At 48.5% G+C, this 17,750-nt stretch overlaps 3 protein-coding genes across 3 annotated transcripts; 2 read left to right on the forward strand and 1 right to left on the reverse strand.

Annotated features, from left to right (window-relative positions):
* Positions 1–1,811: 1,811 nt before the first annotated feature.
* Positions 1,812–5,142, reverse strand: F5B22DRAFT_602760 (von Willebrand factor type A domain-containing protein). Its single transcript, XM_047974697.1, has one exon. It carries the CDS (start codon positions 5,037–5,039, stop codon positions 2,253–2,255), a length of 2,787 nt encoding a protein of 928 aa, XP_047831981.1. The 5' UTR covers positions 5,040–5,142; the 3' UTR covers positions 1,812–2,252.
* A 240-nt stretch (positions 5,143–5,382) lies between these two features.
* Positions 5,383–7,785, forward strand: F5B22DRAFT_635722 (uncharacterized protein; the record flags this gene model as incomplete). Its single annotated transcript, XM_047977186.1, has 9 exons — positions 5,383–5,861; positions 5,907–6,262; positions 6,309–6,431; positions 6,492–6,630; positions 6,699–6,940; positions 6,990–7,130; positions 7,191–7,290; positions 7,354–7,628; positions 7,703–7,785. The coding sequence occupies 9 exons, from the start codon at positions 5,383–5,385 to the stop codon at positions 7,783–7,785; spliced, it is 1,938 nt and encodes a 645-aa protein (XP_047831982.1).
* Positions 7,786–14,130: 6,345 nt separating this feature from the next.
* F5B22DRAFT_635723 (HSF-type DNA-binding-domain-containing protein) lies at positions 14,131–16,406 on the forward strand (the record flags this gene model as incomplete). Its single annotated transcript, XM_047977187.1, has 6 exons — positions 14,131–14,240; positions 14,375–14,447; positions 14,514–14,654; positions 14,711–15,592; positions 15,655–15,850; positions 15,913–16,406. The coding sequence occupies 6 exons, from the start codon at positions 14,131–14,133 to the stop codon at positions 16,404–16,406; spliced, it is 1,896 nt and encodes a 631-aa protein (XP_047831983.1).
* Between the last annotated feature and the right edge of the window lie 1,344 nt (positions 16,407–17,750).

Consider the following 17,750-nt stretch of genomic DNA (forward strand, 5'->3'; position numbering starts at 1 on the left):
GCTTTCTATCTAGTTATGGTCTGATTAAAACAACATGTTAAATGCGCCAACAAGAATAAATGTTTTACAACAGAAGAGCTATGGCATAGCATCTTTTCAATACCTTAGTGATTTCAGGGGCCTTTAAATGAGTAGAGCCATGAATTGTACACAGAGTAGCCCATCAAAGGTCGCCCCATTTTGGGCCGCATTAAAGAAATTGTCCCATCCCTTATCGTCAAGATGGAGAATGCAGCTTGGTTAAAACAGACGCATAGAGTAGCCACAGGTGATCAGATTATCTGACTTAACAACCTTTTACATTCGGTAATATTGTAGCATAATTCTGCCATATAACTCTGTGGCAAACTCCTGTGAAATTCCAGGACAATTCACTATCATTTTCCAGCATTCCATGAACATTTCTAAGTGCCACGGGTGAGACCTGGAGTTCTAGATAAGCAAATGTGGTATAACAAGGGCGGATAACTGGGCTTGGAACTTAATACTATTCAGAATACAACGATCAACTAGGGCTGCATGGGTCCTTGACCAACCAACTGCTTCCTGGCTGTTTATGGCTTGACTTGACTCTATAACCTCACTTTCCAATATTGCCTACATGTCTTTGAATTATCATGAACAACCTGCAATGGCCTTTCGTACGGTCGAAGCGCAAGGCGAACTGCCTATTCAGCTAGTACAGCTTGTATGCGTGTAACAGATGGTCATAAAGCATAGAAAATTAATAACAGATAAAGGCTGTAAGAGCCTCTTGATTGCAAATGTAAACAAGTTACTTCACTATTTTAATGGTGCTCAGATATTCATCTATATTAATAAGACACAAGGTCACCTGATAACGCTCTGCTGACCTTCCAGTGATAGCTCTTATATTAAGATAAATGTCCTGACAGAGGAAGGACCGAAATGAGGAAGATTTTGCCGTGCTAAGGCAGATAATCCAGGCAGGCGTCTGGTATGTCACAGACGGCCGAATGTTCCCTTTGAATGCAAACACGTACCCAATCCCTCCGGCCCTGGAGGCCATTAGTGATTAAAGATACAAAACGACTAGTTACGGCGGAGGAGTCCCGAAAGATTCATTAGAGTAGGGTCTTGATCGAAAAAAAAAAAAAAGATTAATCCGCTATCTAAAATAAAAAGATATTATTATTACTTAACTTGCCAATCTGGAAATAACATTTTTCTTTTGTGAAGCAAATTCATATTGAAGGCATTCATATTTTGGACAAATTTGAATTTCTTATTGTCTTATTGCCCCTTTTAGTACAATATAGACACGTAACCACTACTAGAGTTAGCTTTATAAATGTAATTTTGCACTTTATTCTATTGGTTCGGTCCTCATTGACACATTCCTCTTGAAGGTTCTAGTGATGTATTAGGTCGGTATAGGGTAGCCACCTTGCTGTAGCCTAAAGAACAGGAATACCCAAGTGCCCTGTCTGCAACATGTCCACATTGTTGAATAAACCTTGTTCGTATAGATAAAGCCAATGTAGAATCAGACATCCAATGTCAGTCTTTCACAAGTTAGACGCAAGTGAAATGGTAGAAGGCTTCTAGTTGATTGTTATGAGACTGCAGGGGAATATTAGAGTTCATACAAAGAACTCGGGCACAGAAATCTGTGTATATAGCCATATCCAAGCACAAGAAGGTTGAGAGACCTACCATCGAAATGCTCGTTTAGGGGTATTGGCACCATCAACTCCGCAACTCGGGCGATCATTGTTCTACATGTCTATATATATATGCGAACTTCATCCTTTCACCCATTTCAAACAGGTATAAGGGCAACAGATAGTGTCCATGCTAGTTTGATATAGCTACTATAAGCAAACAAAGAAATTTAATTTGTATTTAGCGAACCCCTAAGAGGTTACTCGGAGATCTTTGGTAATATATTATATCTTACCCACAATTAACAAATATCTTAAACGGCAGACTTATGTAGATGATTTAGTCAGGCCCTCACATCAGATCAAGACATATAACTCTTGACCAAGCCCCTTCACGAGGAGACATTCGGCATAGACAAAAACAAATCAATAGTAACATGAAAACAAAACTCGTTAGAAAACAAGTACATTGCCAGATTTCTGAAACACAAAGAAATTGTTTTGTATTGAGTAGAGACCGTAATAAATATCCAGCACCCTACTTCTTGAATACAATACTGCCATGACTGCATAAAAAAAGATTGGAATCAATCTGCCCTATCTGTGCCAGTGCTGTTTGGACATGTTCTAGTCCTCTATAGGAGCTTCGCGAACCAAGATGGGGTAAGATCCAATTGAATCATTATTCCCGTCGTTGGCGTTGTGCTGATCCGTAAGGCCCTCTTCGGAGAAGATACAAGAACTCGTGTCAAGATTCAAACAGACTTTCCCCTCCAACTGGTCAAACATCTTCCGCGAGTACTCAAGAAATTCCTCGTCCAGATAGAAGGGGATTAATTGCAAACGTATGTACTCGACGGCCTTCTCCCGTATCCTGGCCCATAGATCTTCATAGTCCTTGTAATGTCTCTCTAGTATTCGCACAATTAGATCCGTCGTAGCCACGCGGTCAAGTACTGTATTGTCGAGTGTCGTTCTCGCGTGTAACCAGCTCTTCAGGGTAACTATGCTACTACGAATCGGTTCGTATATTCCAATGAGTACCTCGCTACCAATGCTTCCGTCAAATGCTTGGTGGCTGAGAATAAATGATATGGACTCCTTCTGAGGACAGACCTTTACAGATGGACGTGAATCATAATGGAATGGGGAACTTGGCAGATGGCTTGCAGAACGTGACATTGTTTCTACCTCGTCCTGGTCCTCGTCGTCATTGTCCAAAAAAGCTCTACCCATATCTATACTACCCGTATTTACAACACTCATACCTGGAAATGGCGAAACCTGGGGAAAAGTCCTTCGAATAGGGGCCCGGGCAGTTCCACGTTGACTCTGCAAAGACCTAGATTCGATGTGAAACATCGCGACCGCCTTGCTACTGGTGGGAGTAGTTTCAACTGCCGAAGTTTCGTCAGTTTTCGATAAGAGGAAGAGCGATGTCCACCGCGACGGCAACGTATATTTGCAGGCTATGCTCTCCGCCAGACTTGAGAATTCTTCTCCTCTACCATCAATCTCTAGGTGAGCTTTAGGTATGTGTGTTGCGTCACTCAACGAGATGCCACGCTCAATATCATCTAACAGTGCCCGAGCTGACAGACTATGGATAAGCGTACCGGGCTTATCTAGTCTGGTAACTGAAGTATTCATAGTTGTTCGCTTTCCCTCAGAAATAAAGGTGAGAGCGATGTTGCCGTTTTGCAGGGTGCTTCCTTGCTCTAGAAGGAGGAATATTCGATGTGCTTGAAACGGGCTGAGTGAGTGAAGGTTTGCCGGTGCTGTCATGGCTTTGAGTCCAACTATATCAAGTCTTAGATCATGAACATGAATAGTCAAAGCCGCCTTCAATATCGCAATCATTCGTGCTTCCCAGCCCCCTTGATCCGCTTTGGGGATTACTTCCGAACAACCACCTCCTTCTCGTGCAATTCCCTCAATCAGCGCGTGGGAAACATGAGCGCCGAGACCTAGCGAGAAGAATCGAATAGCGCCGTTAGAGTAGTTCCTGGCTTTGCGCACTAGGTTCAGCGTCTCGCCAAGCTGCCAAACTTCACCATCTGTGAGAACTATCACGTCACAGGGTAAACCCCAGTCTCTAGCTGCGATGGCCGCCTCAAGGGCGGGCAGTAATTCAGTCCCTCCCATGTCTTCATGAAATTTTTCATTGACATAATCCAAGGCGATACTAAGCGATTCCTCATCATACACCCGGGATTTGTCCCAGAGACATTCGTAGTTAGACCCAAACGACCAAATGTTGAAGCTTCGACCTACAGGTATGCCTTTGAGGAAGAAGTGCATTGCAGACCTTAGACTTTCGATCTTGTCCTCCATTGAGCCGGATCTATCGGCTACGAAGATGATTTCCCCAATTTTAGACACTTCGTTCTGAAAGGGGAAGTTTCGCGGGGGAACTGTCAACATTATAGCCGCTTGGCTGTCAAAAGAAGGGTGCATTTCCAGCCAGATTTCTGGGTGCCGTTCTCCCTTGCTGTATATAGTGTCAAAAGAAAGGATAAAGTCAGTCTCTATCCACTTCGTAGCTCCCGCGAAGGTGACTATCGCGGTTTGCTGCTTGCTTGTATTAAATTCCCTTTCAACCTGATCAAAGTTGAGTTTATCGCTGGCCGTGGTGCTCCAGTCCACGTTGATTTCATGGCTAGCACTCTGAACATGTTGGATGTTCTCGGTCTCGAAGATTTCTATGCGAAGCGAAATATCATTAGGCTTCGATTCCAGATTGAGTCCTTCGAGGCTGCCAGGGTATTTTCCGTATCTATTTGCTATATAGGTGGGAATAACTAGGGTGGTGGTATTTGCATCGTCGCCGAATACGCGTTTCAGAATTGCAGCATACGTTATGTCAGTCTTGATGCGTGTATGTGGCGGGATGTGGCCAATCGAGGATGTATAAATCTCTGGTGTATTCATGTCCAGCAGAGCGGTGGTAGTATTCGCAGCAAGAGCTCTTTGAAACTCCTCTTGAGCTTCAGCCTTTGGGAGAGCCGCGGCTTTGAGGACTTTGTTGTTACCGATTCGACAAGTGAACCCAGTGACTGTACATCCATTTGGAAGCGGAAAGGTATATGACCCCTTATGAATGGGTATGTCCGCATCGTTCCAAAACAATTGCCTCACAGTTACCTCTGCTATATCTCCCGTAATGCGGCCGGTAATTGAGACTGACACAGCAGGCAGGACGTTGCGGTGGGTTTCTTTCACAGTTGCGCTCGGGAATAACCTAGGTTCCATAGCCGGCTGAGCCGCGCCGGGTAGACTGTGAAAGCGTGGTGCAGTGTACAACTGTTGTCCGCCAATAACTGCCAAGTTTGCCGCCGGATTATTCACCGTGGCATATTCAGGTGGCAGTGGTTCGCGAGGATCCCAAACAATGCCTGCGGAGAAAATGTTCATGTTGAGTGATATATTTGATTGCCAGAAATGTCGTCGAGTGTAGACGCTTGGTAGGAATCTGAGCACCGAGACTGTCGAGAGGAACTGTAGATAGATTGGAAACTAGGTCGCGGTCGAGTCGCCTTGTATAGGCAACCCCAAGTTGCTGATAGGACCGATATGGGCGCCACAGTAGGACTGATACTCAGCTGACTGAGGCTATGCCTTGAAACATACATGGTCAATTGATGCAAATAAGTATTACCTAGCGTAAGTTATACACTGGATTTAAATCGAGCTCGCTGTCTCTTTCTTACTATATACATCAAAGGTCGCAGTAGCTTGCGCGTGCTCTGATCCCAAAATGGTCTTCCAAATATCTGTAGGCGATGCCATTCTCCTTGCACAAATAGCATGGCAATTGGGCCAAACCTTCACGAAAGGGAGATCCTCCGCCCCTACTGAGTTCAAGGAGGTCGAGAGCGAACTTTATTCATTGAGTGCGGCGCTTACTGCAGCTGAGAGTGAACAGAAAAGTCTGCGATCATCAAATGGACTAGCAAATGGCTCGAATCAACTTATGGCAAGCCAAGATGTCTTCGAGCACATTATTCAAAATTGCAAACACACACTGGCACATTTGGAAGAAATCGTTCAAAAATACATGATCGTCACCGAGCAGACCGATCCTCAGAAGCCAAAATTTGAGAGATGGAGCCATTCAATCATAAAGAACTGGAGAAAGGTTGAGTGGACCACAGAAAAGGGGGATTTGAACATGTTGCGAAGCCAACTCATGCTTCATACCAATAGCCTCAATCTGTTCATCAACATTGGCACTAGGTTCGTATTCTCCCAATATTTGAACATCGGTCCTAATCATCATAGCTCACGGGCGGCTTCAATTGAACAATCCCTAAACGAGAAATTAGTGCTGTTAGAGGAGTTGCATCAGTGGTACGTCAACAATTTAAAGGAGTCCAAACCAAACCACCAAGGTGTTCCTACGCGGACAGAGATGACAATCGATGCGCAGTCAGACATTGTATCGACATTTGAGCTGAAGAAGAAAACAACGAGCAACGATGAAGTAGTATGCCCTACTGCGTCATTCAGAAGCGAGTGGCTGGAGTCGTTTCAGGATGAGACTTTGGATCCCAGCTCAGGTTCAATGTTTGTCTGCAACTGCTCAAGTCGTGACTTCGGGGCACTGCCGCACGAAGCCAATGTTCAGAGATACGGGCGTAAGTAGTATCGTCATGGTAAAGGAAAGCCGTTGATAGATTATAGTATCTCACCTCATATTTCCCCTACGTGTTGCAGGTGATGACGGATCGTGGATGCTATACAAGACGGCAGATAAAATCACCAACCAGCTAATCGACCTATACATTCGGAGAATCAGCCCAAAGTGTAAACATCGCTCACGCTGAAGGCTGAGGGCCTCGAAAGAAGCTAATCTCACTGCCACAGACCTACGCCACTTGGAAGACACTTTCTTCCGTTCGCTTTCAAGCAGACGAGGAGAGGCTATCTTGGCTCAAGGCTCAGGGAATAGCCTCTGCTATATCGCAACAGATACCCTAGAGGAGCATGTCTTGGAAGCAATCAGGTAGGTCACTCCAAACTCCCTTTCTTGAAGAGGCGTCTATCGCCGTGCGCGGACTAACCATGCCGTAGCGACTTGAAGATTGCTCAGACATCAGTCGAATCGATCACCTTTCATAGCGGTCGAACACAGCACGTGGAAGAATGGGTCACTGATATCCAGATCTTGCAGTACGGTGTGCGAGACGCCGCGATTCCTATTGATAACATCCAAGCCGGCGTTCTACGGTCGCTAGACTATGCCGAGATTTTTGTCTCATTTGACGCCGATGAGTGTAAAGAGCGCGATGATCTAGTCAGCATGGTGCTCAAATGTGAGTATTCAATAGTGTCTTGAAAGAGCGCATGTCTAACGATTGATAGTGAGACGCAGCACTGTCGTGGTTCTGACGGAGAAGGCGTCTCTGGAAATCAAGTCTATCGACACTGTCGGCACTCACTCTGATGAACGAACAAAAGCACATGATGGGTTGCAAGTCACCATCCAATTCACTACAAAGTCAGGTACATCGTACATCCTAAACCAACCCCATCCCCTGCGGACGCATAACTAACATTAAGCAGCAGCCAAGGAGTTTTATGAAAAAGTCGGGTCCATGCGGAAAGACCTGTTCGTTCGAAGTCTGCAATATCCCAGACCAAATGAGAAAGTCTTGCTTAGTCTGTACGTTCCCCAGCTACGCGGAGTCGGGAATGAGGCGTGCGCATCACTGCTAAATAATCATAGACAAGCCGCCAAAGTCGAGTGCGAGAGCTTGTACATCGACGATGCCGAAATCACTATCGTAGTAGATACGAATTCTAGATATCGGCTAATCATAGCCAGCAGCAACGGACGCACTATTATAAGCCAGCATCTCGTCGAAGACTTCTTCACTGCTTCTCCCAACAAGCCGAATTTCACCGGGTCGACATACGTTGTCCAGATCGGAGAGACGGGTGAAAGAGAGGTATACCACTACAAGAAGGGTTTCAGGCACCTCAATCTAAGCACCGCACAAGGTCAGTGACGCACCTCGACAAGCCCATGGAGCTCAACGAGCTCAAAAGCCAATAGCTGACCCTCTCTCTTTAAGCGAACCGCATGCTGGAGCTTGCCCGAAGCTCCGTCTCATTTGACATACGAAACAGAGAGGACTGCAGGGAGGGAGCACTATAAGGCAAAGTAATAGGGGCCGCAGAAGCTCCCTAGCTATCTATCTATCTATCTATCTACATTAGACAGACAGAGGTAGCAGCTTAAGGCCGGCGATCCAAGCACCTGCAATCCCTGGAACTTGCAGCGTGCCATATGTACCTGTATAATAACAGTTGAGGCACGCCCGGATGTGGCAGGTCCTCCCGCATCCCAATAAAGTCGAGTAAGCTAAACCTCATTTCACCGTGATGCGACTCTGCGTTGGCAAATGCGGGCGCGTTGGTCCCACGCCATCGAACCAGAGACGCGGGAACGTGACGAGAGAGAGACGGATGGGAATATATTGGATGGCTACTAATTATTCCCATGCTTGCCGCACTATCGAGATTCCATGGTTAAGTGACCACCTATTTATAGTCTCATTTTAGTTTTTCTTTGGTGCCGGGGTTCGAAAACTCACATCGGATACGATCAGGCGACGCGGGTGGTACAGATTATTATAGCTAATTATGCATGTATACTAAGTATGGATATGGTATATGTGCCAATATAATATGCGGGTACGCATTTGCATTCGGTCTGTATTCCTACCTGTTCGGATGTGTTAACCGCGGCGGCTAATATGGGAAGCATGCCATCGCGCTAGGGAAAGACTTGGGTTCCTGCATGCAGAGCTCTGGGTGGACGTAGGTAGTTTATGCCACGATTAGGAGCAGTAAAGAGAATAAAATGAAACAAAACAAAATGGAAAGGATGTAGAAGTATAGAAATGTACCAGAACAGGGCTTGGACTCGTCTGTGGGAGGATTCATTGAGATGTACCAGTCCACTGACACCGTCGCGAAGAGTGTGCTGATGTCTCATCTCGTGATGATGTCCCAGCAAGCTAGAGGCATCATATGGAGGTGCCGGCGTGGTACAAGCCAACATACAACCGGGTCATAGCAAAAAAGAGGCGATGGTCCGTAAGTAAGCACACATGGCATGGAGGACCACGAGCATCGGTATAGCGGAACAACGGGTCCGCATCTGATCCAAGCGTGTGCTCGAAAATTCCCGAGCCAAGCTCACATACAGCCAGCATATATGTACATCCTTACTTACAGTATTGGACAACAATAGCATTCGCTCAGATTCGCTTTTCTTTCGGGACGTCTCAAATCGGCATGAGCGATGTGGCTGGCACGAGGAGGGAGTCTGGTGGCGGGAGGCGCTCGCCTAGACCCTGGTCTCCGCCCGCCCTGTCAGGCACCAGGCGATTCACTTCCAGCGCCACAGAAGTTACCTATTGGAAACCCCATCGTCGACGCGTCTATTCGCGGCTGGCCGCTCACTCTATGTGTAAGAAACAGTGCTCACTAGGTACCACGGATCGGGAACGTGTGGTTGTGTGTGTATGAGTGTGAGTGTGGATGAGAGCACCTCGTGTGGCACACGCATACGATATGAGGGAGGCTTGTCCGTAAGATCGGACTTTGAATAACCCATTGTGCATGCTTCAGGTGGCATACCGGGCAAAAACATATTCTCCAACCTGCAACCCTGCTCGGCTAATGATAAAACCTCCCAGGCGCCCCGAGAGAGATGCACTGAAGATTCCCAACAAATCGGAAAATTATCGCTTGGTGCGTTAGCAGACTAGCGAGACATGCAGTGCTTGGCACGCGTAATAGAGCCCACGCGACTCCACAAGAACCTGGGGACAAGAAGAAGCCTATCTAAGTACATGACGCTAGCGCAGAGGAAGATGGCATGAGCGCCTGTCTGGTGGGCGGACGGTAATTCTCGACAAGTAAGTAGACATGTGCTCGACTTGGGTATTTGATAAACAGGCGGCCGGTCCTGTCCTATCCTGTCCTGTCCTGTCACTCTTCACTATTCCTAAACCGTCTCTCCTTGTGGAGGGACGTGAGACTTGCAAAATGTCACCATCGTTGGAATTATTTCTCATCGTTGGTACCTGTAGCTAAGTAAGGTACCTATGAATGTGCTGTGACATCGCAAGGGATGGAGATATTACATAGTATTGTTGACGTCGACTTCGGTAGTTGCGAAGTCTGGGCACTGTCAAGGCCGCATGTGAAACAAATGTCTGTGCAAAAGTCAGCTCAATCTATTTGTAGACCAACGTTCGCGATAGCTAGGTACTAGAACGTCTTTTTATCGGTCATTTGTCTCTTCTTAGGGTCTACCATCCGCAAAATTGTGACACCTTGACTTGACTTACGTTACGCCTCCTATGTCCCGACTGGCCTGATAGGGCAGAAGTCAGTAGAGGGTAGGTGAGGGTAGGTAATACGTGTAAAGTAGGTACTGCTTACATGGACAAAAGAAGAAAATAGTACATTGTCGGCGGCTGGAACGGGGTTACTTGATGGTAACATACAAATACTTACGTGTACCGACAACCAACCCACTTTCTCTAAAAGGATCCGTCATAGATAAAAAGGCTTAACTCCTAGCTAGCAGTTGGAACTAAGTAAGTAAGTACGGTACGTACTGACGCCGAAGGTGGTGGCAAAAGTCTTTTGCACTCGGGCACACATGAACGGGTATCTGTAGCGCGAGTAAGCTGAAAAGTCTGAAGCGCACAAACAAGGCTACTTGTAACTTACTTGGTATGGCCCTACAACTCGCCATCTGATGATCACCTGAACTGGGAATCGAGGTAATTTCCTATCTAGATTAAGTACGCAAATCAAGTTTTCCCGGCGGCGGCCAAGACAGGGTTTTAACCCGCCGGCCAACCATCCAGCAGTGCTGGTTTCTGCAGCTGGACGATCGCATTTCCATGATTGGCTTGCGCGACAAGGGCTGGTTGGTAGTGTGCCTGGCGCGCTGTGTACCGACCGGACAAGACAAACCCGAGCTGCGTAGCGTATAATTTTGAGGACGGTCCATAAAACACAGCTCGCTGAAAATAAAGGCTTTAACCGAGGCAATACGTGTGTGCGAGCGTGCACTTTTCATGTTGCCTGGGGAAAAATACATTGCGTGCATTTCTCAGATAAACAACAGATAGCCAGTCTGCCCTCGCGAATTGTTGACTGACAATGGTGTAGTCATGCGCATACATCGTGAGCGCCTGACTCTCAACGGCCCAGTATCCCTGGCGTTTGAGCCTTAGTGAACGAGTGAGTGACTTGTGTGCACACGTACCAGTGCCCTCCTGCCCTTTTCAGTTGAGCACGCCTATGCCACATTCTGAAAATAGTTGCTATCGCCATCAAAAAAAGAAAACAAAAGAAAAGATCCGGGGTTCTTCAACGGAAAGGGCAATGTGTAAGGCTACGCCGATGGGAACCTGAGCGCCATGGCTCTGGGATTACCATGGCCGTCGACGGTACAACAACAATTAATCGCCTGGTAGCCTCATTGATTGAGTGTCGAGCTCGCCCAAGACCTCGGACGTCGGCACTCGCTGACTTGGCCGGGATCGTGTTCCGTGGTTGAGGCCAAGGCCTCGCTTGTGGGTTGGACCCTTAAGTATTCATGCTGCCTGTAACTTATAGTCAGGTAACTGAGAGAGGCAGAGGAGAGATCCAGAGAGGCCATCCTGGCCAGCGACGTTGGAACCCGTTCCCCCAGTGCAACATCGTCATGGGGTCGCGCTCAATAGTGCTGGCTTACATCTGTGCTTGCTGTACACACGCCGCACACACAGACTTTGCACTGCAACGTGAGCATGGTCTCATGAATTGATTTGCCCCGCCAGCCCAAGCCGACAAGTTGAGTGAGCCCGCTATCCTGCATGCCATGCCTCTTGGAGGCCCTGTGCTGCACAAGGGAATGCCACGCAGTCTGGCATACCTACCTACGCCGACGTGAGTGAAATACTGACCTACCTACCTACCTACCCACCTACCTCTGTGCGGGCTATCTGGTATAATGCCTGTTCGATTCCTCGCACTAGGAGATATCGATACGACTATATGCGCAATAAAGCCCTTCGTGCATACACACACATGTACGCATCCTTGAAGTAGGGAGCTCTTTTAGAGTGACGGGGAGAGGCCACTTGGCTTCAGAGGGACCGGACCCTCTGATACGGCATTCCGTGTTGATAATTTGGTCTTGGCCAAAAGGGTTTCTGCCTTCTCCTCCGTCTCCTCTGGGTCGTAGGATTCGTCTACGATGTAAACAACGACGACTCAAGAGTGCCTACATACATGGACTAAAAGGCATGAGGAGGGCACGGGTAAGTATCAGGTTCCCCTTGCCCTTCTCTGCCCTTCCCCCCATCTCAGCCAGGCGAGTTGGTCCTGAGTTCGACGCTATATGGCCTAACATGGTAGCGTATGTGCTAGTGTTCTGCATTATTTACAGTAAGTAAGTAGACGAAGTTGTCTGTAGCGCTGCGGTTAGCCTGGTGAGCTTGCGAGCTTGTGGACCAGCTTTTCGTATGTGGCGTTCTGTCCTGAACTACGTCCTTATTACCTAGGTATGTATACCTAGTCTGCGCAAAATGCCGTGAATATCGTCATCGTCATCGCCCTACACTGCCTGACTACGACTACCTAGTAGGTACACCACTTTGGACTTTGGCCGTGTTCGACATCGGTCTTCCAACCAGGCGGCTGGCTAGTGGCGCTGGTCGCACAACGATGTTCCTTCAGGCGATCGGCCGCTGTCATCGGCAGGCTTCAGGACAGCTGGAATAGACACTATCACTGATTCACACACAAGTACGTGCACACTGCCTGGCTTGGAAGAGATGTTTCTTCCCAATTGGCACTAGATGCACTGCCTAAGTCGGCCTAGGAGGTTGGCACACATGACTAGCTTAATCTATCCCGGGCATCCTACCCCGTGTAGTTTAGGGAGCAGGCCCAGGAAGGCAAGTAGGCTTCAGCTGGGCTTTTCCGTGTAGGTATGTAGGTAGGTAGGTACATACTGTGCCGTGCGGAATTCTTGCCTGTGTCTCTGTCTGTCTGTCTGTCTGTCTCTGTACTATACACATACATACGTACGTACCATGTAACCAGGCAGACAGGCAGACAGGCAGGCAGTTCAGAGGCACGGGAGCGGGACGGGGGACGGGGATAGGGATAGGGACGGGGGGTTGACGATGGGGAGGATGGGGAGGATGGGGAGGGGAAGATGGATGAACATTTCGGGGAACAGCGTCTCTGCCCAGGTTGGCTGGCTGTCTGGCTGGCTGTCTGGAGTCTCTGCTGGCCCATGTGTTGCAAAATACCTAGGTAGATAATTATGCTGTCCAGTCTGTCGCCCCGGTCGACCCATCGCGAGCTCGATTCCTGGTTTTGACGAGTTACCATACCCAGTCAAAACCCAGTGCGCAGTCTCCAATAGTGGAATGCATGAGGTGGAATGTCGTACACAGTCGCGGCGCACTGTCTGAGCTCGATGCCTCTTTGACCCATTCATCAGGTACAGGCGTCGGCGCGTACCGGTTGACTCGTGCGTGCCGCCGTCGCCACGCCGGCCAGCGCGTAGTCGGTACTTGCAGCTCGACGCAGGGAGACGACAGACAGGAGACGTGCCGGGGTGCTGCACCGTGTGTATCTCGCCGTCCACACGTCCCCGTACCTGTCCACCCCGTCCCTCTTCTGCCCCGTCCACTCGTTCTCTTCCTTATATCCCGAGTGAGACTATCAACCTTATTTGTGCTTCTGCCACCGGCACGAATCCCTCCTCGAGCTCCCCGACACCACCCAACCCAATCCTCCGAGAGGACCGTCATGTCTCTGTCGCTCGTGTCCTAGCTCCGTGTCTTGACGAGCCGAATCCTTGAGTTGACCGATTGAATGTGTCCTGCTTGGACCCTACAGCAGCGCCGCATCCAAATACGCAAGGGATTATACTTTGTTGCAGCCCGCATTAGCTCTACAGACGAACGACAGACGTCAAGACTGCCGCTGCATTGACTCGTTCTTGTCTAAGCGAGCCGTCTGGCGGCAGCGTGATCAGTCCTCGATTTCGAAGCACACCGCCTCTACCACGGCACACGACGACAACCTCCCCTCGCTTAAAAGTTTTCGCCGATCGCCATTCGGCCGTGATACTTGCAGACGGCGCCTCGGCTTTTGAGTATTCCTTGGATATACAACGTCGTTGCCCACGAAGCTGGTCGTGTTCAGAACGCGAGGGCGCTTCTACCGAGGCATATACTTTTCGGCTGTACTTAGTCGCGCATCGCGCTACTACACCGGCAGTTTCAGTTTGGCCAGCCCGTCTTCTGTCGCACGGCATTGGGCCTCTTAGCTGTGCTGTTCCGGCCCTTTTGTTTAAAATTACGTCCAAGAGGGACCGCGGTGCCCCCTACGATCTTAGAACGCATCAACAACTTACCGTCAACTTAATTCATCATCTGGGTCGTCTGAGGCCTGCGACCCACTATCCATTATGCCCGAAGGAGACATGTCAAGTGTTGCGCAGGGCGCTGGCAACAACTCGAGCGATTTCGTGAGTAATCTTGCATTGCATCCTACATCTGCAACTGTACAGTCGCGGATGTATACATGTGTATTTGGCTAACGTGATGGAAATTGGTAATTAGGTTCGCAAATTATACAAGTAAATGACCCCCCTGAATCCGACTTGTGGCTTCTGCTCTGCTGCCCGCAATACTAACATGTTGTGCTGTTAGGATGCTTGAAGATCCAGCTTATAGTGAAGTGGTAAGATGGGGCGACCAAGGTGACAGTTTCGTTGTCTTAGAAGTATGTTGTTTCTCATAATCGCTTTTTTCCTTCTTTGAGCGACTAGAAATCTCATGCCCTTTGCAGAACGAGAAGTTTACCAAAACGATACTGCCAAAACATTTCAAGCACAGTAACTTTGCGAGTTTCGTGCGGCAGCTGAACAAGTACGATTTTCATAAAGTGCGACATAATGAAGAAAATGGGCAGTCTCCTTACGGGGCGTCGGTAAGGCCAAGATGTCTGCACAGGCAAGACCATGGAAATACTAACTCCTCAATCAGGCGTGGGAGTTCAAGCATCCCGAGTTTCGAGCAGATAGGAAGGATAACTTAGATAATATTCGGCGAAAAGCACCGGCTCCAAGGAAGGCTCAAAATGCGGAAGAACAGTTTTCTGTACAGAGCCAGCAAGTCGTTGTTCTTTCTGAAACGTTAGCAGCGACACAACAACAGGTTCAACAGCTACAAGAATCTTATTATGAAATCATCGGCGCAAATAAAATTTTTGTCGATGAGATTTTGCATCTGCAAAAGCTCGTCAAGGCACAGCACCAAGTACACAACGAGCTCATCAGCCATCTGAGTAAGCTAGAAGAAAGGAGGGACACTCGCTCATCCAATCACTCGACGCCAGGATACAACTCAAACCAGAACCTGATGTCAGATGGCTCAGAGTCACCTATGGAACTACGCCGGGCTCGTGATATTCTCAATGGGCTTTCAGTAGACCATGTCGCAGACAGAGACCTAAATAGAATGTCAGTTGCATTCCACCAAGCAGGCGGGTCTCCAGAATCTGTGGGATCTTCCTCGATGATGGGACCTCCAGGTGCGGCTGGTGTAACGCCTTTCCTGCATGATCCTCTTAGCGATATGCGGCATCTCGTCTATCCTGTGGGCCAGAACATTGGTATCGATCCATTCGCCCCTGAGCACATGAACAACATCCCATACAACCGGCCTGGCGGGGACAATGGCATGCCCCCAACTTCTGATTTTAATTCAGCGCCATCCATGGCCGCCAATACGCCACCAGGTTTACAGGGCTCTTCGTCGCCCTGGGGATCTAAAAAGCCGGTTGTTCTTCTCGTTGAAGATGACCGAACCTGTGCTCGAATCGGCTCCAAATTCTTATCGCAGCATGATTGTGGTGTCGAGGTTGCGGTACGTCCAGTTGATACTCCATTCTGTCGTTCCACCTATGCAAAGTAGCTAATATCTAGTAGCGCGATGGTCTTGAAGCTGTAAACAAAGTTAGCGGCAGACAACAGCCCTATGACCTTATTTTCATGGATATCGTTATGCCCCAGCTTGACGGTGTTTCTGCTACCGCCATGATTCGTGATATGCAGCCTAATACACCGATTATTGCCATGACGTCTAATATCAACCAGCAAGATCTAGAGATGTATTTCCAGTGGGGTAAGTTACCTAGCCATCCTTTCGAATGAGCTCACGACTGAACAGCGTTAACATTTGGCTAGGAATGCGAGACGTGTTAGCAAAGCCTTTCACGAAAGAAGGCATGATTGGCAAGCTGAGGAGACATCTCGCTGGTATGTTGCGGAACCCTCCAGAGGGTCTGCTGGATCCGATGTATCCCAATGGAGGTCCTGCCCAACCCCAGTCGCAAGGGCCATACTCAAACCAAGGTATGGGAATGGCTCCGCTTTCCGCGACGTCCTCTGGTCCCGTCACCAAGTTTGACACCACGCCGATACAGTCGCCCGCTACGAGTAGCTCATGGCACTCGCCAAGTCAGCTGCCCCATCCATCACCAACTATTGCTCAAGAGCATGGGGGCTACTTGGCGGCCGGAAGCGGCTCTCAGATGGTGCTCACCCCAGGGGGCACCCAAAAGCCTCAATATCCTGGGGCTATGATGTCTCAAATGACAGCATCTCAACGTATGCCGCTCGACGGACCTCCGGAGAAACGGCAACGCTTATATGGCCCCTCGGGTAACTATAATCAATAACGATTGGCGTAAGGTGTTTTGATCTCTGTTTGTATATATTGCTTCTGGCATTTCCTTTGTCGTCGTCCAACGGCCATTTTTTGGTTCCATATTGGATATATCGGTGTCTCAATACAGGCAGGCGACGCTACTTTCAAATAGTGTCGAAGAGAGGCGTGTTGGAAAACGCTGAAATCGGCAAATGTGGACCGCAATTGCGACATGTCTGCCGACATGTCCATGCCACTCGCTTGTCTTGGAAGCGATAGATTGGTATGGTGGACTAGACCAGATTATGACCATAATATACCCCTTGCTTCTTCTTTCTGGGAAAAAGGCAAAACTCCCTTGGGTTATACATTTTGGATATGCGCAGCACTTGTCTTCGAGGTATCTGTCAGTGGGGCCTTGACGGCTGGTGACAACAACCCTTAAGAGACAATATGAGAAGACGATCTCGGAAAACGGAAATCTGCGCAAAGGCTGGTGTCGGAACTTGGTTGCATGCTGCATGTCGGACTGGGGACGGAGACAAGCGCGAGTGGATATTGGCATGAATGGCATGGCGAGGGGAAGAGAGGATGGTCCCCCATCACGATGAATCGTCTGTACGATAGGTCTGAGCGATTCCTGCCTGAGTTAGTCAGGGCTCGATATTCTGTGAGCCATTTCGATAGACTTGAAACTTCCCAATGCGCCGACACTCGGTGCCAAAGACATCTCGTTCAACGTTGACAAGGGCAATTCGCATTAGACGTGACTGGTTTTTCGTAGTTATGGCCATAGCTATCTCGCTTGGTTTTTTTTGCACAACCAACGGCGGGATTTGCTTAGCCAGCCCGATGCCCATCCGTTGGCGGACTAGATAGACGGCAGCTCCTCCTCTGCGTCCAGTGGAAGAAGTTAACATGGCTCTCTTCTCGTTGTCGCCTCTGGTCATCTCGTTCTTGTGTGTGTAATCGTATTTGTTAGTCGAGCACAAACTCCTGCCTTATAATACTCCACAACGGTTGTCAGGCGGCCATGGTCGAGATCCAGTTTCCTGTGCTCCTCCAGTATGCCGCCTTTCATCCCTTTGCCCGTTTTTCATTCGTCTTGGTTGTGAAATGGTCCCATGCCCAGGCACTCATATCGTATCATGATTACTATCAACTCCTGTTGGTAGCCACTGTTTCCGTTATCTAGTTGCGCTATTCGTTGACAAAATGTCCACTTATCACGCTGCCTTTTGTTGTCTATCGTTCGTTTGATCCGAGGTTCGTGTTGATGAAATGCCGTCACAACCCTCCTAATCTGGTTTCCGGTTATGTATTCATCGTAATTTCATCTTGGTCGTGTTGAGTATTGTAGGTAGTCCGCTGTTGT

The sequence above is a fragment of the Xylaria bambusicola genome (assembly GCF_022495145.1).
Source record: "Xylaria bambusicola strain CBS 139988 unplaced genomic scaffold F5B22scaffold_15, whole genome shotgun sequence".
Classification (NCBI taxonomy): Eukaryota; Fungi; Ascomycota; class Sordariomycetes; order Xylariales; family Xylariaceae; genus Xylaria; species Xylaria bambusicola.

Bases quoted from the DNA above. Each gene is read 5' to 3' on its own strand.
- F5B22DRAFT_602760 (XM_047974697.1), bottom strand. From the start codon at position 5,039: ATGAACATTTTCTCCGCAGGCATTGTTTGGGATCCTCGCGAACCACTG.